The following is a 25019-nucleotide window of genomic DNA, read 5'->3' as shown; positions in this document are numbered from 1 at the left end:
GAGGATGAAAAAGTCCCTTGTTGAAAGGCAAAGATTATGTTTTAGGAGCTTCAGTGACAAGCACCAGTTCTACCTGGACCTGTAACAACATGGCTAAATGGGCTTGCAACAAGTCCAGCAGCTTTGCCCACACCATTTAATTAAACAAAGAGCCGTATTTATATGGCTTTGAATCCTACTGCATTTTGTGGCCAGGTATTGACTTTAATTGATAATCCAACTCAATCCAGCACCTGCACCATCAGTCCAGTTCCAAGGACGTGAGGATCTTCCCCAAGTCTCTGGTCTTCAGCTGAGTACAAATTTATGTTAAATACGTGTGAGGGCTGCAGTGGGGCAGGACATCATTGGGGTGTCTTGCACAACAATGGGATACTTTGCACTGGTTTACACGTGATCAAAAATCAAGGATGTACTCAAAAGACCCTAAATCCCATAAGATTTTTGGAAAAAATGAACACATTTGTGTGGGTTTGTGTGTGTTTTTTTTTTTCCTCCTTCACATTTCAAGTCTGCAACCACAGCCAGATTACAAGCACCTCTGCTTGAACTTTCCTGAAAAGAGCAACCAGAGTAAAAACTATCACCCCTCCCAAGCTCAGGATGATGGAGATGCTCACAGATTGTGGAGGAATCAGGCTGGAAACATCTCCACCACCACAGGCTCTCCTGTGGGCTTCCCTCATTCCTTTGTCCTCCCAGTTTCTTTTCCCACTTACATTTCTCCTTCTTTTCTTCACCTTCTGTATACTGACGGCCTGCTCTACCCAGCTGGGACTAAGCCACCTTTCCCACCTCTGCAGCATTAGGAAAGCACAGTCCTAAAAGCAGCTATCAAAAGCAACCCTAACACAAGGACAGGGTTTGTGTCACCTTGGGAACTTCAGAGGCGTACAAAAACCCAACAAGGCCAAACATAGATGGCTCATGGTGTGCTTCTCCAAGCCTGCTACATCCATGAGTCATTAATGCTGTTGTCTCCTGCCCGAAGGCAGTCTGTGAGCAACACAGCATCATGAGTGGGAGATGCACTTCATCTCCCCATTTTCTGTGAGCCTGTTTTGCCTTCAAAAGGACAAGCCTTCAGACACATGCAACAAGTCAGAAATGAACCTCCACATCACCATCTCCCTCCAGAGCAGAGCAGATGACTTTCAGCATGAGATGCAAACTGGAAGGCAACGCTCGTGCTATAAAGGACTGTCCAATTGCACCACACAAATAAACTTAAAGTTTTGAATGAATGTAGCCAGATCTCAACAGGAGATTGAAAAGTGCTCAGAAGGACACGTGCAAGAGCACAGAGTCCCTTGGACCAGCCATGCAGCAGAAACCCACACGAAAGGCAGCAAATGTTCCTAAATGTCAAAGAGGAAACTACAAAGAGGTCCGCCTCAGACGTGGCTGTCCAAAAACACCTTCCTAGGCATGAGGGACGTTGATTGAGGAGGATGGGATGGGATGATCTTTTCAAAAATAAAACCAAGAAAACATTACATTCATTTCTGCAGGAAGAAAAAGGCCTTTCTTACCTGTTTCTCCCCATATTGGCAAATATTCATCCTGCTGGATGTCTAGCATGATTTCCAGTCCATTGCCTGTCCCACCCTTAACTGTGGTAAGAAGAGGCCGTCCTTCTTCTCCTGAGTTAAACATATAGCATTTCCCATATTTTGTAAACACCTGTGAAAAGAACAGAGAGAAAGTGCCATGTAACAAATGCTTCTTTGCACCTGAACAAAGGAAGAGTGATGAGAAACACCCGTGCATTGTAGCTCAAAGGGAAAAGTCTGCAATTAAATCTAATCTGGTTTAATAATTCAGCATACTGTGTTCTCCTTACAGAAAATAAAAGAGAAAAGGGAAGGAAAGGTGTTTCAGAGCAGTGAACAAATGTCTTTAGCAGCTCGCCTGATCCACACTGTGTTCACTTTCCAAGAAACACAGGTACAGGCTGTACTTGAGCTTGTACTGAAATTCAGTGCAATGCTCTCACCGTGCACTGGCAGTGGAGCTCACTTGTAAGGTCATAGAATCATAGAACTTCAGCATGGTTGGGTTTGAAGGGATCTTAATGATCGTTGAACCATGGAATCTCAACATGGTTGGATTGGAAGGGACATCAAAAATAGCAGAACCATACAGTCACGGCATGGCTGGATTGGAAGGGATCTTCATGATCGCAGAACCATGGAATCACAGCACAGCTGGGAAGGAAGGGAGCTTAATGCCCATCTAGTTCCAATCCCCTATCATGGGCTCAGACTGGCCTATTCATGGCCTTGGGCACCTCTAGGGATGGGGCACCACAACTTCAAATAGCAAATATCCACCAGGACAGTATCACAAGCTCTTGCCTTTTTGCATCCACTCATCTCCCAGAGCTCGTTCCCGGCTTGTCTAGAGTTGCAAGGGACATCAGCACTGCTGGGTTGTGCTCTGACGGTGATATGACTTTAAGGTTCCTTGCAACCCAACCATTCTGTGTTTCTATGATTCTAACAGAGGGCAAGAAGCGCCTCGAGCCGCTCTTTGTGGTCACAGAGAATCCGTCTTGGCAATCAGTAAGCAACTGGCAAAGGGCACTAATGAATATTCAGAGCAAAGGGAGCACAAGAGCTGGCTGCAGTCCCACCAGCAGCCTCGGCACAAATCGCCAGGCACTAACACGTCTGCTGAGATCACACGACCCTGAGATGATTCATAAAGCAACACAAAAGCCAGAGTCATCAGCAATTTATTCCCATCAAATATTGACATATATTATAAAGCAAAGCATCGGGAAGTGAGGTGAATAAAAAAAAATAAAATAAAAGAATATTCTGGGGCAGGAAATCATATTCGAGTTACGAACCTCCAATCAGTGCAAAAGGGATGCAGAGCATACAAAGCACTTGCAGGAAAAATGACGTCCTTTTAAAAAAGATTTTATCCAAGTGAAAATCCCTTTTTAATACTTGAGTGACCTATTAAAGCATTCAGGCTGGAAAGATAATCTGAACAACAGTAAGCCTGTGTTAGCAGCCAGTGCCCGTAGATGGGTTTTCCAGATAGGCTTTGAAGGCAGAAGTCAAAAATGTCTAATTAGGATGGTTTAAAACGTGGCAAGAAGAGAACCTATATGAGTGAAAATCACAGGAAAACTAGTAAGCTTATATATAAAGCAACAGCACGCTGTAAATGCCAAATAAGGATTTAGACGCTGACGCACCCAGTGCAGCCTTTAGCCAAATAAATCCAGGCAATTTTACAGGGCTTTTTATATTGCCCTTTGCAGCTGTAAAACTTCAAGTGTAAAACCTCCACTTAGGACATTTTTACCCAATAAACAAGCGACGGTGGTCTGAGGCTCACTTTGAGCGCACTTCTTGGACCCCCACCACAGAAAACTCAATCAAACAGTGAGCTGCAAAGGGAGAGACCTCCTCTCCACCCTCAGCAAGGGACCACCAAAGGCTGCTGGCAATGGCCACCAGTCTGCCTACCACAGCCATAGTGGATATTTTCTTGTGGGGCAGAAGATGAGAAACAGCGAGCCCAGGGGACAACCTTACCTCCATCACCCATGTCTCCTTTGGGACTCTGCACGGAAATGTTTTCCTGGGAAGCCCCATTATTTTCTGCTGCCATCACTGAGCATCAAACCTCATCAAGGATCCTGGTGTCTATCTGCCCTCCCATCTCTGCAAATCAGTGTGGTTTTGTATAGCCAAAGAGTGCACCAGAGAAATGATTGTAACGTGGAGAACCCACCCCTACAAGTAATCCTGCATCTCTGCTGAAGTCCTAGAATGTAAAAATCTTAGGGTCACCACCAGGCTTAACAGCTAAGCAAAGAACTGGTGCTCAAGCAGACACCAACAAGGGATATATCAGCAAACAGCATGAAGCAACGCATGTACAGAGTAGAAGAAGTGGAGAGGAGGAGCTGATGCTAAGACTTCACTCCTCTGGGACCAGGTGACCATTTTGGGCTGCAGCGTGTCTTTCCTACACAAGGAATGAACAGCTCCTCGATGCAAAGCAAGCCATGGTAAGTGGGGACAGTTGGGAGATTTGCTCCCACAGCTCCCTCCTGATCCAAGTAAACCCCATGAAGTAAACTCCATTGGGGTTCAGGCTGGCTTTTGCTTCTCCTACTGCTGACATCCAGCAGCCATCATTGGGAGAGCGCTGCAGAGGACTGAAAATCAAAGAGGACAAAGTGAGAGTGGAGAACTGAGAGCCATTCCCTGCAGGTTAAGGTACCCACAGGAAAAGGCAGCCCTAAGCCGTGGCTGACAAGCCCAAGAACGGGCATTGAGTTGAACCTCAGCTTGAGCACATCAGCACTGGTTTCTGAGCAGTGAAGGCCTTGAGGCCAACAGCTCTCCTTAGAATGGAACTGTGGAGAGCAGCAGACATTAAACAGAGCCTCTGAGGGTTTACATCTTCCTCTGTGGTACAGCTCTGATTGATGCCCGCACCCCACTGCTGGCTCCTGCTTTCCACCACCAGTACCACAAGGCCTTCCATCTTTCCCTAAGCAGCTATAAAACTCTATTTATAACAGCATTTTAAAAAGCATTGCCAAGTTCCAAAACCAAGCACATTCATTTCAATTCACATTCAACGGGGCTGAGCTGTTCCCGACCTTCTCACTTCTGCTATGAATGATTGTACAGGAAGATAAAGCTTTTTCAGTACATTTCCTCAGTTTCAGGATCTTTTGGGCTCCCTGATAACAGGGCATGGGTTTGAGGGGAGTCAGACCATTATCAAATCATCAAGATAAAAAGAAGGAGCTGTTTGGAAAGGGTAACAGCAGAGCTTACAAGCTGCTGTGGTACATCTGAGATGGTAAACACAAGGTAAACCAGAATGATTTAACCTCAGTGTATTTGTCTTAGGGGAAAGCAGCAGTGCTTGCTGTTATTAATGCTTTAACTGAAAATGGAAAGGAAGCCCAGCACAAGCCAGGAAAAAAACACAGTGCTTTGAGGGTTACCTATGAAAACACCAAATTTCTCCTTTGATGCATTGCTTTGACTTTTGCCTCTGCACCCATTAAATGCAAAGGTAAACAGATTGAAAAACGTGAAAGAATATTTGAGTGCCATAAGGATCCCTTCCTCGTGCTGACACATCGAAGGAGAAAACCTTATCTCTCATGGAGTTAAAGGCAGAGCATGGACAACTCAAACTCACTCCATGTACAAAAATGAAGACACAATCAAGAGCTCAGAGGCAGAAATGTGTATCCTGCTGCGTGTCAAACCAACAGTCCGAAAAGGACTCATATCCAAAACGCAAGCAAGCCTGACCAGAGTAATAGAGAAAAAGGTATTTCACAGTTTATAATCAGCACAGACAGGACAAGCATATCTGCTGATAAATTATCCTTTCAGTACGGAGCAAAATGATGGTAAAAGCAAGTAATTTGAAGTCTGTAAATTACTTCTCTACATCAGACAGAGATGCAGCCAAGAGCTCACTGACGAGGAAAGATGTTATTTGTTAGATTAAGGCAATGACCACTGAAAGGAGGGTGAATTAGCATCCTTCACAACCATTTTCCCTGCAATTGTGGGACACAAAGATTTAGAGACATATCATCTCCAGTCACATCTAACAGCACAACAGACAACAGAGAAGAAAGAAAAAACTGAAGGACTTTCCACACAGGTCCAGGAAAACAGGAGAATCAAACTGAAAGGGGAGCACAGAGACGGGTTTAAGTAGAAACCTACGAGAGATGGTGGAAAAGATCACGTTCAGGAGGAAAGATGGCTTTATTTCTGAGCTTTTGGTCCATGCACACAGCACAGCTCTCCTGTGGCACCCACCGAGCCACATCAGCATGTCACTGGAGGTGTGAGGAATGACCCAGCCCAGTTGGCTCTGTGAAGCTGCCTTGCAACGGTCCATTTGCCCACACTTAGGCAGGAGGCTGCGGTACATTATTTAAAATGAAACTGTGTGGCTGCAAATTGCAAATTGCAAGGAATGCCTACATCAAACAGGTTTCTGAAGCGTCACATCCCAAGGGATCTCCTTCCAAAAGACAGATTGGTATGGAGGTAACTCCCACCTAGTGGACAGAAAAGACTTCATCTCCCTTCTAAGTGCAGAAGGACTGAAGGAATCAAATTCTGATCCTGAGTGGAGACAACATTTCTGGTAGGAAAAGAAAAATTAAATGAGGATCCTAAAACTGCCCTAAAAAGTACTGATAGAGGAAGCAGACAGATAAGTGAAATGGGCAAATTTGGTCCATTGTTTGTAGATGTCACTCAACGAACAGATGAAAGCCACAAGGATAAGGCAACATCCAGCCTCAACATCCACCCCAGCCCAGTGCCCGTTCCCACAGCAGGACACACAACCTGTGTGGGTGCTGATGGGAAAACCATTGGGCCTCATCCAACTCCCTGCTCAAGCAGGGGTCACCTGGAGCAGGTTGCCACATCCATGTGGTTAGTGGAGGATCTTAAGGTTTCAAATGGTGAACTGCATGCACTCTTGGGAACCATGGGCTCCTCCACGCTCCATCAGTAGGTTGGAAAAGACCACTGAAATTATATAGTCCAATTCCAACCCACTCCACAACTAACCATATCCCTCATCTCAACAGTCCTTGAACACCACCAGGGTCAGTGACTCCCCCACCTCCCTGGGAACCCCGTGCCAATGAATTACCACTCTCTAGGAGAATAAATTTTTCCAAATATTCAACACGATCCTCCCTTGGCAACACAAGGCCATTACCTCTTGTCCTTGGTGGTGTCTCCAAGGATGTTCTTCAGGGCACCTCAACTCCCATGCCAAAAGCATGGCCCTACAGCAGGGAACAACACTGGGACACAGCAGAAAGACACAAGTTTGCACTATTCTAGCCATCCAACAAACTGTGCTCTAAAATTGGGCTTTACAGCAATGTCTCTCGCTGTGTCTCAGAGACATGCAGAGAAACCTTCAGGTCATGAAGATGCCAGGAGGGCAGAGGACTCACGAGGCTCATTTCAGCTGGAGACACACTTCAGCACTCTCACTCTCTTCACTGAGGGGGGGTAATGTTTATAAAAACTCCAGGGGAATAAAAAAAAACAACACAGAATCACTATTCAGAATAAGATTCAGATGGTCAACCACAAGGTGCAGATTTACACAAACTCGGAGGGGGGGGGAGGGGGGAAATAATTAAATATTTTGTCCTCTTCCCCCCTTTTAAGAGCAGACGTGGGTTTCTCTTTAAATCTGTGTTTGTTTTGTATTATCAGAAAGCTGGCAGAGAAGTATGTCAGACAAGCAAAAAATATCATCCATCCTTCGTGGTGTCAGGTTTAATCTCGCGGCAGCCAAGAGTGATGGGGACGGAGCGCTGGGAAGCAGCACCACAGAAGTTGTCAGAGACGTGTTTACAAGGACAGGGTTTTCCTTTCGGCCTCCAAGACTGTGACATCCCAGCGGGGCTGTCAAGCAGCTCTGCCAGGCGAGGCAGGGAGATGCGTTGTGGAAATGGGTTCGATGTCTGCCCGCACCCCTCTGGGCGCTGTTCCCATCCAGCTGTACAGGAGCAGCAGGGATGTCAGCTCTGCTCTTCTACAAGGCTGCTGTTTTTAAAGAAGAAGTTATTGAAGTCCCAGATACTGCCTGAGGCTATGATGGTCTTGTGTGAGCGTTAGTGCTATTCCTTTTACAAACTAGGAGCTGGTAACCCAAATGTAATAGTTGCTGACAAGCCACTATACAACATATAACACTCCTAATGCAAAGATCTCTGCTTTCAAAACCAGCTTTTGCTACTGGGCAGGACCAGTTCTTTTTAGAATTTATTTTACAGGATGGCATTACATGTTACCCAGAGGATGGCAGATCATACCCCCATATTCTGCCCTTCAAGAATAGTTAAACAGAGGCATTGCAGGCTGGCATGTTGCACTCACTAAGAAATGTTGTCATTTCCTTCATATTTGTGCAATCAGCCTCTCCCTGTAATGGCATATTGGTGCAAGCATTTGTTTGAATGGTGAGTACTTCTGGAGGGTCCTTAGAGCTAGCATAAATCACCTCTGCAGCAATCACTGCAATTTAGCACTAGTTGAGTGGATATTTAAAAAGAAATATAGTGCTGTAATAAAGTATAATGGTGAAGCTCCAAATATTTGAGAATTATGCTGGTCCATAAACTGAGGAAACTGTTACCCTCTCTTTGATCCCCGTCAATCCCTGATTACTTCCACCCTAACAAACCAAAACACAACAACGCGAGAGGAGCTATGTCCCACCGGACCATAATTTGTCAGCAGTAGAGAACAACATTTGCATACTTCCAGAAAAGCTCATATCCCACATGAGCACCAATCAGACCATGAATTTCTCTTAAATACCACCTTCTGAGACCTATTTTGCAGAATAATATCCAGGGGTCCTTCCTGCATAGCGCTAGGTCTTCAGCTTTGTTTTAAAAGACTGCAGTATTACTCAATTTCTACTTAAAAAAAATAAAACCAAATTTTCACATCCTATGAAAATCAATGCTTCAGCAGAGCCACAGGGCCATCAGTGTGCAGGAATGTGTGGGTGAATCGAGGTCAGCAGCCTGAGACACGCCAGACTGGGATGCTGATAGCGTTGGATTCGGGTTGAGCGAGGTCAGACAACAGGAAAAACCTGGGCAATGCCCTTGGGAAGCAGCAGATGGTGTGGAAAGAGGAGAAAAGTGGATGCCTCGGTGCACCCGCTCCTCCTTGGGAGCATCACCTCAGCAGTGCTGTCCGTTCCTGCACCAGCAGCTCAGCACTGGGAGCTCCAGGGTCTTTCAGCAGGTGCCAGCAGATGGCTTGAAGGCCAGGATTCATTTGGATAATAATTGCAATCTGTCTTCCTAATTTCTCCCTACTGATTCATTTAATGAATTGTTCTTCATTGGCCTTGCTGAACTCCCTCCTGAGCTGCAGCACAACTCAGTCTCCAGTATGGAAGCAGCTGCAACTCCAGGATTGAAATACAGCTACAACCGATGGCAACCATAGAATCACAGCATGGTTGAGTTGGAAGTGACCTTAAAGATCATAGAACCGTGGAATCATGGCATGGTTGAGTATGAAGAGACCTTAAGCATCACAGAACCATAGAATCACAGCACAGTTGAGCATGAAGGTACCTTAAGGATTTCAGAACCATAAAATAACAGAATGGTTGGGTTGGAAGAGACCTTAAGGATCACAGAGCCATGGAATCAAGATATGTTTGGGTTGGAAAGGACCTTGAGGATTATAGAATCATGGGATCATGGCGTGATTGGTTTGGAAGGGACTGTAAAAATTGCAGAACCATAGAATAATGGAGTGGTTGGGTTGGAAGGGAACTTAAGGATCACGCAGTTACAACTGCTGTCTGCAAAGTGCATGGAAGGGAAGTGCCAGCCACATGAAAAGGACAAAAAGCTTCAAATGCTGCCAGTGGGACCACCTTATATCATGCTTCTTCTGAAGAAAAAGCAGAAACCACTCCATCATCCCCAGGCAAAGGAGATAAGCACTGAACACCGGACTGAAAACAGCATTTTTCTGTACCAGTGAAGCTTGAAGCCCCGGGAGGCATCTACCACTTAGAGCCCTGAGTATTTACAACTTCTGCCTGAAGTGAAGTATTTGGGGCATGAGGAAAAGCAAAGTATCCCCAACCGTGGCTGAGACAAGGATAAAGACCTTCCTTGGCTACATGGCTCTATGCCCCACATCACTCGATGCTCACCAGGCACCGAGGGATCTGCACTGTAGTTTTTCCCTGCCATACAATCAAGCTGTAATTCAGAACATGACTGCTCAGGATCTCAAACGTCCTCTACAGTCAATTGAGAAAGATATTTCCGCCATGCAATCCCAAGCACTTTAGTTAGCAATACTCAAAAGTTAGCACAAGCACTGTTTCTGGCTCCCTTGTGATGGCTGCATTATTCAGAACAGCAAACTTCAGAGCAGCTGTGTGCATGGTGTGCTTTTTTTCCACACTCACTGGCTGCATGTAGGCCTACTGGCAATGCCCCAGCGCTCTCCAGTGCAGATAGACACAGTGAGCAAAGTCATTCTCCATCACTCACGCATGCAAAACCATTCCCTATCACTCACAGCAGCAAAGCAACTCCCATCACACACGTATAGTGATGGGCAGGATGGGCAGTCCTTGTGTCTCACCTCCCATGGGAAAACATAGCATGTGGATTGGTAAAAAAAAGGGCTATGGGAGTGAGATGAATCAGGTTAGTAATTAGGCAAAATGTGATTGCTTTCAATCCGTAATCAATGCAATTACAACCTTCCTGGCCATGATTCATCTTCTAAAGCAAATGACACGTATTGGTGCAGACAGATGTAGGACAAGATTAAGTTTGTTTTAAGCCTATGGTTGACCATGGGCAAGATTAATGCACCCAAACATCTATTTCTCAGGGATGGATCTGTCCATCTAAACTGCATGGGACACTGCAGAGAAGCACAGCACTGCACAGACACTTGTTGCTAGAAGGATATACAAAATCCCATGCTTGAAACCCAGGGTGAAATTTGTTGTAAAAAGAAAAATTAGCAACCATCGCTCCTGTTTGCTGTCTGTAGGAAGCAAAATCTTTCTGCTCGTCCTATAAGAACTAAAATCTTCCTTCTGTGAACTTCTAAGGAGTTTGGCAGAGCCAACACAACAAGTGACGCAAATACATTTCTGCCTTAGCACCACTGCTTAACAAATTCAACAGCAAATAAATTATTTGCTATTTTGTACCTTCCACCCTCACCCAACATCCACAGTGCAGGCCTCCTTTGGCACGAGGATTAACCTCATTTAGGCCATTAATTTAAATTACTGCTGAAACAGCTGATTCAGCGAGAGGTTTGATAGCCGCTATTTGTTATTTGCCCAAGCACAGCACTGTGTGGGGCCATGAGAACTCTGATCACCACAGCCAAGGGAATCAATCAAAACCCCAAGGTCACGTGCATGCAGCTGCAGCAATGATCTGGGGCATGTTAAAAGGAAAAAAAAAAAAAAAAAAAGTGATAAAAAGATGCAAAATGCAGAGAAAGTGCAAAGGAAAACCAAAACAAATGAAAATCAAGCAGTGTGATGCCTTAGAAACCAAGGAGAGTGGCTGCAACAGAACTGCAACTGCAGAAATGAAGAATTTATAACCACTGCTCCAGGGCTATCCAACTCCATCACTGCAGCAGGGCAGGAGGAAGGCAGGGAGACCACTTCATTCAGCCAACACACCGTGTAACAGGGCACAAGGGACCAGGCAGCCTGTTGTGCATCCATCCTTAACAACAGCACACACATATTTATGGTGCAGCCATATTTACGTCTATTTACGATCACTTACTACCAAAACGCTTCGGTGTCTGTCAGCTAAATCTTCATGGTTTTACAGCAAAGAGAGGGGGACTCAAAGCTCTGTATGGGTACATACAATTTCTCAGTCCAAGGGGTGGGAGCTGCAGCACCCAAATACACATTTCCCAGCCCACAGTGCTGGGCTGCCTCAAGGAGCCCATGGCTCAATGCTGGTTATCATGCACAACAATTTGGTGTGCACTGACTTTTCAATTGCAGTTTTGGGTCCAACATAAACATCCCAGGGCAAGCAACGGTCTGGGTTTTGTCCTCATGGAGCTTTTTCAATTGCTTCCAAGATGATGGATGGGATCATAGAATCACAGAACTGCCCAGGTTGGAAAAGACCTTCAAGATCATCAAGTCCAAATGCAACCTAACCATACTACCTTAACTCTAACAACCTACCACTACACTGGATGATCTTTTACATTTAAAAGCTGGGCTCTTATTTCTTTAATTAGTGTAAAACCTATTCCAATTATGCCCCATCAGCTCTGTGGTTCGAGACACAAACCTGACAGTCTGAACCAGAGACAAACCAGAGCCATACGAGATAAGAACAAATGGGACAAGGTTAATGGGCATGGCTTAGTGGGCATGGTGATGATAGGTCAGTGGTTGCACTGGGTGGTCTTAGAGGACTTTTCCAGACTTAATGGCTCTATGATTCTATTTCTATTCTTATTTGTTTCAAATTTACCAGTCATTAATTTCATCAAATGCTGCAGCATTATACATGGCAAAAACCCATCAGCCCACAGAGCCAGAAGATGGCAATAATGCAAAATGTTGAGAACTTGCATTCAGCATACCACTATTTTTATACTCAAACAATTCCTGGGATGCCCCTCAGCTGCATCACTTTGGCCTCACTCCTATTTAGCTCAGCTTCAGTCCCCAGAACAGCAACCAAAAGTGTTCTGACAAAGCCCAGGTGCCATCAATGATGGCAGTATCCATTCAGCCAAGCATAAACAAGCCCAAAAGCACAGTGCAAAGGCTTCCAAAAGCGACTCCATGGGACGACATCTCCATATCTACCCCCTCTTTGCATTGGCAGTGTGCATTGGCTCCTGTCCTCCTAAAGCACAAGAGAAAAGTTTCAGCTGGGAGGAAATACCAACTACAGGAAAACTACAAGAAGAACAGCCCTCTCAGTGTGCACAACGCCCAGAATTACAGATATCATGACTCCCTTAACAACTTTCCCCTGGTCTTATTTTACGGTTTGCTTCGCAGGAGTAAGCCTACAGTAATCAGGAACAAAATTCAGCCCTAAACATGTAAAAACCAGCTGCTCTGAAATGTAAAGGCTTTACTCCGTAATTAATTTGACACTAACTACTAAAAGGTCTGGATCTTTACCACTCATGGGATAAAGATTTTTCTTCTCACCATTCCAAGGAACTTATCCAAAGCACTTTGCATTCCTGACGACACCCTGCACATGCAGCATATAAATGCAGGCAGGTCTATTTCCTTAGCGGCATCAATAAGAAAGGCTATTTCACAGCTATTTTCAGTGGGCTTTCGAGATATTTTTACATCAGACCCACCAAAAAGGGGATCTGGAGTTGAGCAAGCATAAGGCTGGCAGCTGCAAGAAGCAGATGTGCCACAGGGTTTGCAATATTGCTGCAGGTCAGCATGCTTGGTTTGCAGTGTCTGGCACTCCTGGGTTGCAAAGCTGCTGCAGTGAGGGGTTTCCTGGAGAAGGAGGTAAAGCTTGACTGCAGCAGAAATGTTTTCAGGAGCAAAATGGGGATGAAAGGAGGGCTCCAAGGGATGTTGCACTTGGAAGTAAAAGAACTATCACCCAAACCACACGCCAGACTAATGATGAGCAATGGGAAACCTAAAACGCGACTTCAAGAGAGAACTTCTTATAAACACTGGCAAGTGAATCCCAGCAAGCCAACCCAGTCCCAAAATACAGGGAAAATATGAGGAAAAATGAGCTTTACACAAGTGGCTAAACCCCCCCCAAACCCTCCTTTGGAGCAAAGGGAGGATGTGGCAATGTCCATAAGACGTTTTCTCCTGAAGTCACGTTTTAAGAATTTCCCATTGCTTACCTAGGGGTAATTCTCCATCAAGGCAGCTTCACTAATCTAGCTGTGGGCTGCACCAATGACAGCTCATTCTTCCATCCCAAACCACTTGTTGCTATCATCCTGTGTATTCATGGCCACCTGCAGAACTTCAGTGCAAGATAAGGAGATAAGGATGTGGTGCAGGACCATGCTGAAGGTCTTGCAGACATCCATGTAGATGACATCAGTTGTTCTTCCTTCGCCCACCAATGCTGTGGCTCCATCACAGAAGGCCATCAGGTTGGTCAGGCATGCTCTGCCCTTGGTGAAGCTGTGCTAGCTGTCTCAGATCACCTCTTCATTTCATATGTGCCTGAACATCTCTTCCAGGAGGAGCTCAGCAGCTTCGTGGGTCTTGGCCAACAGGTCATCGAACCATGAAGGTTGGAAAAGACCTCCAAGATCACCAACCCCACATCACCATGCCCACTGACCATGTCCCTCAGTGCCACATCTCCACGTTCCTTGAACACCTCCATGGATGGGGCTCCCCCAACCTCCTGGGTAGCTGTACCACTGCATCTACACTCTCTCGAAGAAGAAATCTGTCCCACTCCCTCTGAGCAGGTCCAGCATCAGCCAGGAGCCACTAGGAGACAAGCTGCCCCAAGTAACACATGGCACACCAACAAACATTGAAAACACAACACGCTGTGACAAGGACCATTCACCAAGGAGGGCTGAAAGAACAATGAGAAGGGAAAGGATTGGCTCTGGGGCACAGAGGTGTCCTGCTCATCAACAACAGTGTGAGCCAAAAGCGATGCAGGAAAGAGGGATTCTTGGAGATGAAACCAAGTGAGAACTCCCCACAGTATTCAAGCATAAGGATATGTCATGTATCCCCCATTCACGACCAGGGATTGATTATTAGCCAATTAAAAGTAAAGCAGCACATGTTAAGAGCAACCATAGCCATTGCAAATGCTAAAAAATAAGCTTCCCCAGAGAAATATCTCAGGTCACAATTCCCTCCACACCTTGTAGTTCTGTTAGGCATCGTGTCGGGTTATTTCTCAGACTGTGTGGCCACCCTGCAAGGCTGCCTTATTTGCAACATATTTTATTACCAGCAAAGCAGGGGCTGACAGTTTGAAAGCTTATTGTTGGTAACGTGATAACAGAGCCAGCACTGAAGCAAATTACAAATTGCAGAGGCAGCCAGCCGAGCCCACGTGAGTAAAACTGAACTGGAAAGCAAGCAGAGCTGAGCCTGTGCCTGCTGGGACATGGGGTGACTGCAACTCCAGCAGGGGTTGAAGGATGGGTTTCTCTCTTGAAATCAGTGCATTAAGGTGACTATCCAGAGAATAAAGTGAAAATCGACGACACTGGGAGATGGACACGATGCACAGCAGCTCCAAACCTGTCTCTATCAAGCAGACAATCTGACTGATGCTTGGAAGCGAAGCACGCGATTTAAACTAACAAAGGATGCAGTGATGATGTTTGCTTCTCCTTTATTTCTGTCTTTGTTTTTCAACACTGCTTTTTAACTAAGGATGGGGAAATTAACACTGAGCCCTAAGCTCAGGACGGCTCAGACTCCAATTTCTGCATGATGCAATGCAATGCAAGCTACACACAAGCAGAGAACAAGGCAAAGAGCTTCACTTCAAGAGAATCAATCAGATAACAACCAGCAGACCGGATGGAGACAGTGGGGGGACATCAGACATCAGCCTCTCTGATGCAACCTGCAGAACACATGCAGAAAACTGCCATATGCCATAAGAGCAATATGATTTCTCAAGCCTTGCTTCTCAAGAGCCTGTTGGGCTGCTTGGGAGTTGTATTTTATCCCTCTGCCTCGTCAGTTAGGGATGTAGTGATGATTTGATTGGTTCAGAAAACCATTGCTGGGGTTACTGTTGGGTTTATCAGTGCTTCATGACCATTTGCTTTCCAGCAGGCTGCAGGATGATGGCAACACAGGCTGAAATGTGTAGACAGGAGGAGGAACAGCTGTTCATGAGGGTGGATGGCGACAGGACAAGGGGGAATGGTTTTAAAGTGAGACAGGGGAGGTTTAGTTTGGATATTAGGAGGACATTTTTCATGCAGAGGGTGGTGAGGCACTGGAACAGGTTGCCCAAGGAGGCTGTGATGCCCCATCCCTGCAGGCATTCAAGGCCAGGCTGGATGTGGCTCTGGGCAGTCTGGGCTGCTGGTTGGCGACCTGCACACAGCAGGGGGTTGGAACTGGATGAGCATTGTGGTCCTTTTCAACCCAGGCCATGCTATGGTTCTATGGTTCTATGAGCAGCCACTGCTCTCCCGCAGCTGAGATGGAGCTCACAAGGGCTTCCTGTTGAAGAAATCCCTGCTTTTTGCATTTATTTTGCTTGCTTTTCAGTGTGGAAATCTCGTGAGACTTCAAGCATGCACATCAAGTGTGAAATCCTGCACCCTTCATCTCATGCCAAGTTCTGCAATCAATTCCACTCGACGCTGCATCATCTCTGAGGCAAAATGCCAAGTTGTAGGGAAAGGAGATATTTCAATACACAATGAGGGAATAGAGGCCTAGCAGTGCTAATGCTGATTTTTTAGCTTCCCTTCTCCAAAATCTGCATTTTTGTAGTCAGGGATGTGCAAGCCTCCAGCTCCAGCAGTTCCCCTCCATAAAACTGGCCAATTTCCCCATTCCTAAACCTACAGCTCTTTGCAGAGATGATCCTGTATGCCGTGTGCTCAGCACAACACAGCCATCCCATAGGAAAGGATCCCCCACACCATGCAGACCCCCTGAAAACTACAGCTCTCCTCCAGGGCTGGGATCAGACTCTGTGAGGTTTACAGAATTTGCAATTACCTTAAAGGCTTTTCGCTGCCCTTTGTGGAAGAAGCAATCCCTCACAACCTTGTGCCCTGCTATTGCATTTCAATTCAAACAGCTTACTGCCTTACTGGGAAAAAAAATAAACATCTTAATTATTGTTCACCTATTAATAACAACAATAATTAAAAATAAGGCTACTAATTAGGAGACTTGTCCAGAAAGTTTAACTTGGTGTTCTCGTTTTAATAACGGGATGCTTGCTTCCAGAGGGCCCCCACACACTGCTCCTCAGTGTTAGGATCACACTGCCCATTCTTTGTGACACTGATGAGCTCAGGCGGATCTCGTTAGCTAATCAGTGTTAATGACCACCTTATCTGGGTCGGTGGATTTTGAGATAAGCACACTGATGTCTAAGGACCTTTTGATAACCCTCATGTGCATGCACTGGGTGAGGATGGGATAGATTCGGTGTTTTATTGTATTACAACCAAGAACAACAAACCTCGAGCGCTTGTTGCCCTATACCCCCACAGTGTGTAGGTCCTTATGGCCTCCACTCTGCCCCACAGTTCTGAGATACACAACAAGAAGCTCTTCCTCCAGACACGAGCAAGAAAACCATAGAATCATAGAATCATTCACATTGGAAAAAGCCCCTAAGATCACCAAGTCCAACCCCAACCCATCCCCACCATGTCCATGCTCTGCTTCTATTCCCATTGCCCCTGACTTGAACTAAGGCCCAACACTGAGCCGTGGGGTGGGGACCTCAGAGCCGGACCCTCTGCCAAGGCAATGCCTGGCTTCTGTCAGCCAAATTATTGCCAGAAATACTGGGAATGAGTCAACCTGCTTTAGAACTCAAGTTCCAGATCCTTTGCTAGCCCCATACACGAGTGAGTTAATGCAGAAAGATAATCAAGAGCACTGGCACCCCGTCCTCTTGGTTGTTATTCTCTTAGGAAGTGATTTGGCACATCATGGCATTGCAAGAACCTCAGCAGCAATTCCCAGGTGCAGAGGAAACAGCCAGCATACTTTTCCTTCTCAGCACAGGGAGTCCCTGGAAAAGGAAAGCTGGGCTGTAACCATGCTGCAACATTCAGTGTGTCTGAGGCTTTCTTGGAGGGGTAGAAAAGCTTTCCTTACACCCCAATAAAAACCTAATAAAATATAAATAATATAATACAATTTATAATATAAAACCCTAATAAATCTGAATGCTTTTATAGGAGATACATGAAAACTTCATTTTATCCACCCCAATGCCACCCCTAGGCTGCTATGTGCCCCATCCCTCTTACCAGCACCTATGAATCCATATTTATCCTCATTTTGGACGAGATCTGCTATGGGACTGCCTGTTGGACCAAACCACCCTGCCTAAAGCACAGCTGGAGGTGGACAGAACCCCAGAATGGCACCAACACCACTGTCCCCATAGGTCTTGACAGTGACTCGAGTCCAAGAACTGACGTTCCCCCTTACAGGTGAGCACATGGCTCCCCTCCATGGCTGCTCAGCCCGCTGACAAATCATCCCTTCAGGCACAGCTGTGATTAATGCTCCAGACAAGTTGCTTTCTTGCTGTTTCTTGCTTTCCTGTTCCTCACCTGAGATTTCTCTAAGCAAGGTGACAAACAGGGCTGCCAACGTTTCGTATGCATACTGCTGGGAAGCAGTCCCAAAATGAAGCCCCAAAGCTCAGGAACATGGGAACACGGAGCCCTCCTGCTGTCCCACCACCTACACACCAGCAGGAGCATCTCAGAAGCTCTCTGGTCCGCTCCTCTGAAGGCAGGTCTCTTGGGGATGTATCATTTTCCTTCCATTATTTTCCTTGCCAAATTTCAGATACTCATCTTAGCCCCTTAGAGCAAACTCAAGCCCTGATCTTCTTTATCATTGGGCAAAAAAAAGTTGTTTTGCTTCTTTTTGAATTCTTTCCCCTCCTTCAAATGTAGGAGTGAGCCTACTGCCAGCTTCCCCTTGGGGCAGCGAGCAGGAAGAGACTTCGAGGCCGTGCAAAGCAGCCTTGGAAGTTGAACCCAACTGACACAGACACCTGATGTCACCCTAATCCACCTGAACACAGGCTTAAAAGCCACGAGACTGTCACCTACCTTCATTCCTGCCTCCCCCTGACCTCAGCCATGTCACTCATTTTGCATGATCCCATCCCCACAGCGACCTTCTGCTGCAGCTCCGGTCACCCCCATCTGCTGCTGCCTGGGTGCCCACAGGACGAGGCCCTTAATCCCAAATCCCTTTTCAATGTATGCTAAAAATACAGCAACTACAATCACTGCCCAAATCTGCTTATATATTTACGCCAGTTATGCTCCTGGCAGTATAAGTGATGCTCAGTAGTGCAGCCCCTGGGTAGCATTGGTTATGTGTCACCACCCAACAGCCAAACCATCTCTGTAAACAACGATTCCATGATGGAAAGAGGCCTTGTGAGTGTGGGTGCAACAGCTTGGATGGGACCAATGGCTGCCTCCAAGGATATGGGATAATTGCAGTTTTCCAGCTGAGATTTATAGGGTCTTTAAAGGGTCTTTAAAAGGTGGTTGGTAGGGGAAGAAAAGCTCTAACTTGCTGAAGCTAAAAGCTGGGCATAACCACAAAATGAGAAGTGACACAGCTCGTGACATTGCCTGGGGTGGAGATTTAGGTTTTAAAGAGATTGTAGGGTGGAGGCAGAATAAGGATACAGGTACAGGATGGTACATCTGAGCAGCTCTTAGTCCCATCTCTAGTGACAGCACCCCATTGCTCCATCATGCACAGCTCCATCAACCAGCAAAGAAGTGATGGGAATTTAGAACAAACGGATAAAGTGCATTAACCTCAGAGTGAACCATCCCTTCCAGTCCGTCAACGGCCACCCTGGGCTCTGAATTTTAACCAAACAAGGTTAAAGCCTCTAATTCTGGAGAACCGTCTCGCAGAGAGCTTTAATGGGCTCTAATGAGCTTCTCTGAATCCTAACATAATTCTCCACTTGCGGCATGAACTCAAACACTGAAATCATAATAACGCATGAAATTGCCCTGTGGATGGGAGAGAATATGGTACAAAAATGAAGCTTATTATTATTATCTTGAGTTGTCAACAGTCCCAGCAAAACACCCTCCAGAAGCAGCCGAAATTCCCACCCCGGGCTGGCACACATCAGGTCGGGTCTGCGACATCTCTGCATTTAATCTGTAGTTTAAAAGCACGAGCTGGGCAAGAGGCAGACTAAATTCATTTCCCTACATGAGACGTGGATCCACAAAGTCTGCCGAGATATATTAATACTGCAGCTTGTCTTTGGGGTGATTGAAAGCTGCACGGCAAGGCGTCGTGGGAAAACAGGGTGATAGATTTTTGCATGAGTGAAAGATGCGTTTGGGGGAAAGAAAAAAAAAAAGGAAGAAAAAACAGCATCAAAACTCACTGAGCAAGCAACAGCTTCCCACGGGAGAGGGTGAGGAGGGGAGAAGCGACAGTGTTGGGGATAAGCAATTTTCTGCCTGGCATCTGAGCTCCAAGCTGCGGGAGGAGCACATTTAGCCCCCAGCTTCAGGACCCCGTGGCTGAAGGAAAGGATTCATTTTCCCACTGAGGAACAGGTTTGGACCTATTGGTCTTACAGGACAGGGAGGTCTCCCTATAGCAGCAAGGCTGAGAGGTAGGTGAGGGCATTGGGAATTTCTCATCGGTGGTTGCTCTCCAAGGAGGGATCTCAAGGACAGACTGAGACCAACGGCCCAAATGTGTCCACAGCCTTGCAGCTCTGTCTGCACTGGGCTGTGGAACCCCCTGGATTCCAGCAGCTCCTTCAGACCCCTCCAGAAGCCAAAAACCCTGGGTGTGGATGTACTGAGAAATGTCACTTCGACCCAAAACCTGATATCATCGTATCTATCCGTGCTTCACCTCCCACCTTTGCTCTTTGCCACGCTGCCTTTGAGACCATTGACAGGGAGTTCACTGAGGAGTTGAACTCAATGATACAGGACCCTTCCAACTTGGGACGTTCCATGACTCTACGACAATCCCCTCTCTATACTCGAGCTGCTCTCCTGACCCTCCTTCAGCCCCTCAAGATCTCTGCTTTACAAACCCTTTACATTCAGTTCCTCAGTATCTCTCAGTGAAGGCAGCATCCCCAAACCATCACAAACCACTGCAATTCTGCACCCAGTCCCAAAGCCAGCTTTCATTTCCCAGTCTGACGCAGTCATTGCTCTACAGCAATGGCTCAGCAGCAGATGCAGGACAGCCTGAGGCTTCAGCTGAGATTTCAGCTGAGGAATGCTTTAACAAAAGCATGCAGGTTCCTCCCACTAAGGAAAGTCTGATGCCATCCTGAAAAGAAGCCTTCAAAAGTAAATAACCCCATTTTCGTGCCACAAACCTGCTCCCCTTCCTCTATTCAGCACTGTAGCTGCCAGTTCCCTCAGCACTGAGTTTAAATCAGAATTCAAAGGAGAACACCAGACATGATTAAAGTATCAGTTTCCAAATGCAAACAACCCCTGGCATCTGCAGCTTTCTGCATTCTTCTCTCTAAAGCTCAAAACCTTCTCCAGCGTTGCCTGAAAATTAAGGGATTGATTTTTCCCAACCAACTCATGCACCTGCAGCACCTGTATCTGTAGCACCTGCAGGATTCACACTTTCTTGCTGTTTATTTCCTTTCTGTCTTGCAGCACTGCTGACAGTTCAGACAGATTTTTGGTGCCCCAAACCTGCTGTATGAAAGGGAGCTTCTTACAAACCCCTCATTGGAAATTATCAAGGGTCCAAAGAGGGTCTTTTCTCAAACCTCACATTTATTTCTAATGGCAAGGCTGGAGTGTCGTTGCAGCCTCACTTTCTGGACAAAATCAAAGAAGTGGTGACTTGGAAAGTAATGAATGAGTGATGTGTGCTTTTTCCTTTTCTGTTTTGCAGCATTTAATGCCACTGAAAGGCAAAAAAATAATAATAAAAAAAGAACTTTGCACGAGTTACTCAGACTCTCAGTAAGGTGTAAATTGTTTGAATGGGGTTTTGGAGCCCTGAGCAAACCAAAGCATCTCAGAGCATCACAGGCAGGTTTGCAATGACCTGGCTTAGGGTTGCAGAACTCCAAGGCAGCTGGGTCCAAATTTGGGAATGAGGCTGAAGAAAGGGAGAACTGCATTGAGACTGCACTGAGATTAAGGCAAATTTTGTATTTAAGAAGTTCTGTGGGGGGGAAGCACTGCAGGTTCCCAGAGGAGAGCATACCCAGCACTCCCATGAGTCACCTCTTAATGGAACCAAGACAAAATCCTCATCTAGTGAGGAGGCCAGACAGATGGTTACCCCCAGGGACAGGGGGGTAATCTTGCAAAAGCAGCCAGGAAACCCAATAGCTCAGTTCTTCCTGCTGCTGCCGATGGCACGAAGCAAAGCGCGGATTCCCTTGTGCTTTGCATTGCAAAGATTCACCCCTGTAACATCAATGTTTGGGGCTTCAGTGGCTGTTCTTATGCACAACAAGATGTCGTGGCAGCCAGGTTCAGCACAAGCAAGAAGAGCAATGCAAAGAACTGCACAGAGAGCAGAAGTTTTCCTGCAGCTCCATAAAGCCTTACTCTGCCCCAGACTGTTGTCAACAACGGCCCCACAGGACTGCTCTACTGCTCCTCTGCAACATGCAAAGCCCTGCAGGCAGGGGATGCCTTCTGGATGGAGCCAGGTCTTTCTCTGCCTTTGCCATATAGGACAGAGTCTCCCCATTGGGGAACATTACAGCAATTTCTGCAGAAATACTCAGGAGAACACAAGCAGCTCTGCCCATTCCTGCTCTCTCTTTGTAATGATGTCTCCCTTTTTGCTCTCTCCCACATTTTGAGGCACTTTTTGCCCACACCTCCCCATGCAACCACAGCCATAAAACACGACGCATTCAATTCTGCAGCAACTCAGGGCAAAACATTCATTCAGTATTGGGGTACACCAGAGCCTGCAATTAGTGGGAATTTGCATATTCCTCTTTTTCCCACTTTTTTTTTTTTAATGAAAGCAAAGTAAATGGCAGTCTGTCCATCACTTATCTCTGATCCTACATGGACACAAGGGATTTCAGGCAGTTACTTTATTTGGCCAATCACAAAACCTGGCAGTGAAGGAAAGCTCCTTCTTTTAGGCTCACAGAGGAAAAGCAAAATGTTCAGCTCTACGTAGGGTTTGGGGGGGACAATTGGCTTTTTTTTTCCCTCTTCTTTTTCTTTGCAAAGAGAATTATGAAAGACATAACCACACCATGAATGGTTAATCCAAAACCATACTGTGAACCCAAAATGCAACGCTTCAGCTTGCCGCTCAGGTTTTCACGCTGAATCAAGTTTTGTTTTCTGCTTATTTTTAACCTAAGCTCAAATGATAAACACACTTGCAAGCTCTTGCAATGCAAAGAGTGAATTCCACTATCTTGCAGCTCAAAGTTCTCTTCTCCATCGCATCCCTGTTCTGAGCATCCCTTCCAACCCAACTGTTCCATGGTTCTATGATTCTGTGACCACGGAGGCTACTGACCTATATTAGCACCATTAGGACACAATCTCCTCCATTCAACCTAATCTTCAACAAGTCTCTGTCTGAAAATTGCCTCAAAATAAATTTTAATGCAGGTGAAGAAAGTCATGTTGGTAAACCACAGCTGGACGGAAGCCCATGATTAATTGAGTCACTTAGCCACATCCGTGTCTGTTTTGCTGTTTAAGTACTGATGATTATATGATGCAGAAGCAAATGAAAATTAATAAATATGCTCTAAGCCACACAGATGCTCTGGAAAAAAAAAAAAAAGGCAGAACAGAGCTGCAACCTTTTGGATGGGACAGAATTCCTTCAGTATAAAACAGAGCTGTTTTTCAGCGTTGTTCAACAAGATTTAGTAGGAAATCACAATTTCAGTAAAGGTCAATAAGCTCAAAACAGCATCATTTTCCCCTTCTGCACTGAAACACCAAAAACTGCAGCGCAGGGCTGGGCTGCTCCTTCTTCGCCCATCCCCAACCCTGTGATGGGATGAGTGTGTTTGCAGAACATCAAACAATTACCATGGGATGTGACTGCTGGGCAATCAGCACCAAGCAGCAGCTCAGCTGCCCTGGGTAGGAAATTACATTGTGAAAGCAAATGCGGCTCAATGTGTGCCACCCAGCCCAGAACAAAAAAACAGCAATAATAAACTACATGGATTTAGGGCAATGCCCTGAAATCACCTTGCATTTAGAATCATGCACGATGGCTCAGAGCCCAGCCCAGCAGAGAGCTGCTGTTCATGGTCTGATGGAAAGGGAGGACCACATCTGGTGATCCAGCCCTGGGTGTCATCACAGAATCACAGAATCACAGAATTGTAGGGGTTGGAAGGGACCTCCAGAGATCATGGAGTCCAACCCCCTGCCAAAGCAGGTTCCCTACAGCAGGTCGCACAGGTCGGCATCCAGGCAGGTCTTGAACATCTCCAGAGAAGGAGACTCCACCACCTCCCTGGGCAGCCTGTTCCAGTGCTCCATCACCCTCACTGTAAAGAAGTTCTTGCGCATGTTTGTGCGGAACTTCCTATGCTGCAGTTTCCAGCCATTTCCCCTTGTCCTGTCTCCACTCACCACTGAAAACAGTCTGGCCTCGCCATTCTGCCCCCCACACCTTAGATATTTCTAGACCTGGATCAGGTCCCCTCTCAGTCTCCTTTTCTCAAGGCTGAACAGACCCAGTTCACTCAGCCTTTCCTCATAGCAGAGATGCTCCAGGCCCCTCACCATCTTTGTGGCCCTCCGCTGGACTCTTTCCAAGAGATCCCTGTCGTTTTTGTACTGGGGAGCCCAGAACTGGACGCAGTGCTCCAGATGAGGCCTCAGCAGGGCAGAGCAGAGGGGGAGGATCGCCTCCCTCGACCTGCTGGCCACGCTCTTTGCAATGCACCCCAGGATGCCATTGGCCCTCTTGGCCACAAGGGCACACTGCTGGCTCATGGCAACCTGTCGTCCACCAGGACATCCAGGTCCCTCTCCGCAGAGCTCCCCTCCAGCAGCTCATCCCCCAACCTGTACCGCTGCATTCAATTATTCCTCCCCAGATGCAAGACTCTACACTTGCTTCTGTTAAACCTCATCCGTTTTTTCTCTGCCCAGCTCTCCAGCCTGTCCAGGTCTTGCTGAATGGCAGCACGGCCTTCAGGCTGTCAGCCAATCCTCCCAACTTCACATCAGCATGTCCGTGACATTCCCATGTCCCCACTGCAATGTGCTCGAGGGCCCAAACTCCCCATTCCCATGCCCAAGCAGCACCTTTAGCTCCAGTATGTAATTACAAAAGCCTTTCCTAGACTGCATTTTTTTCCACTTTGCCCTCTCCCTCTGATATTCTATTCTGCCCAAATGCGAATCCCTCCCACGTTAACCCCAGAGATTTGCATCTCATTCTCCTGGTCATTCTCTATTGTTCCAGGAGAGCTCCTCTGTGTCCCTGTGATGATACCCGAAAATGGAAATGACTTTCCAGAAGAGCCAGAAATGATGGGAATCAATCTTCTGCTCTTGCAGCACGTGGTTTCTGTACAAGTCGCAGCGCTCAGTCACCCACTTGCGTTAAACTCAGCCACAGAACAGGCAGAAAAGAAGCCAAAAAGAGAATAAACAAATGGGAGGAATTTCCTCCCTTATCACTGCAGCCTGTTATTAAGGCAGGTTAAGTCATGACACTGTCGCAATTCGCAGGAGACTTCTGGCATCTGT

General features: G+C 46.4%; 1 protein-coding gene across 1 annotated transcript in view; it reads right to left on the bottom strand.

The window, feature by feature from the left end:
- LOC306955716 (acid-sensing ion channel 2) overlaps positions 1-25019 on the bottom strand; it is a gene marked incomplete at both ends in the record, with an annotated part of 417073 nt that overhangs the window by 36507 nt on the left and 355547 nt on the right. Inside the window, one exon of the mRNA XM_079547072.1 lies at positions 1533-1683. Within this exon, the coding sequence (XP_079403198.1) occupies positions 1533-1683 (151 nt within the window). The remainder of the gene's footprint in view (positions 1-1532; positions 1684-25019) is intronic.

The sequence above is a fragment of the Tetrao urogallus genome (genome assembly GCF_951394365.1).
Source record: "Tetrao urogallus genome assembly, chromosome: 26".
In the NCBI taxonomy this organism is placed as follows: Eukaryota; Metazoa; Chordata; class Aves; order Galliformes; family Phasianidae; genus Tetrao; species Tetrao urogallus.
The sequence above is the reverse complement of the archived record's forward strand: the minus strand, read 5'-3'. Positions and strand labels throughout refer to the sequence as shown.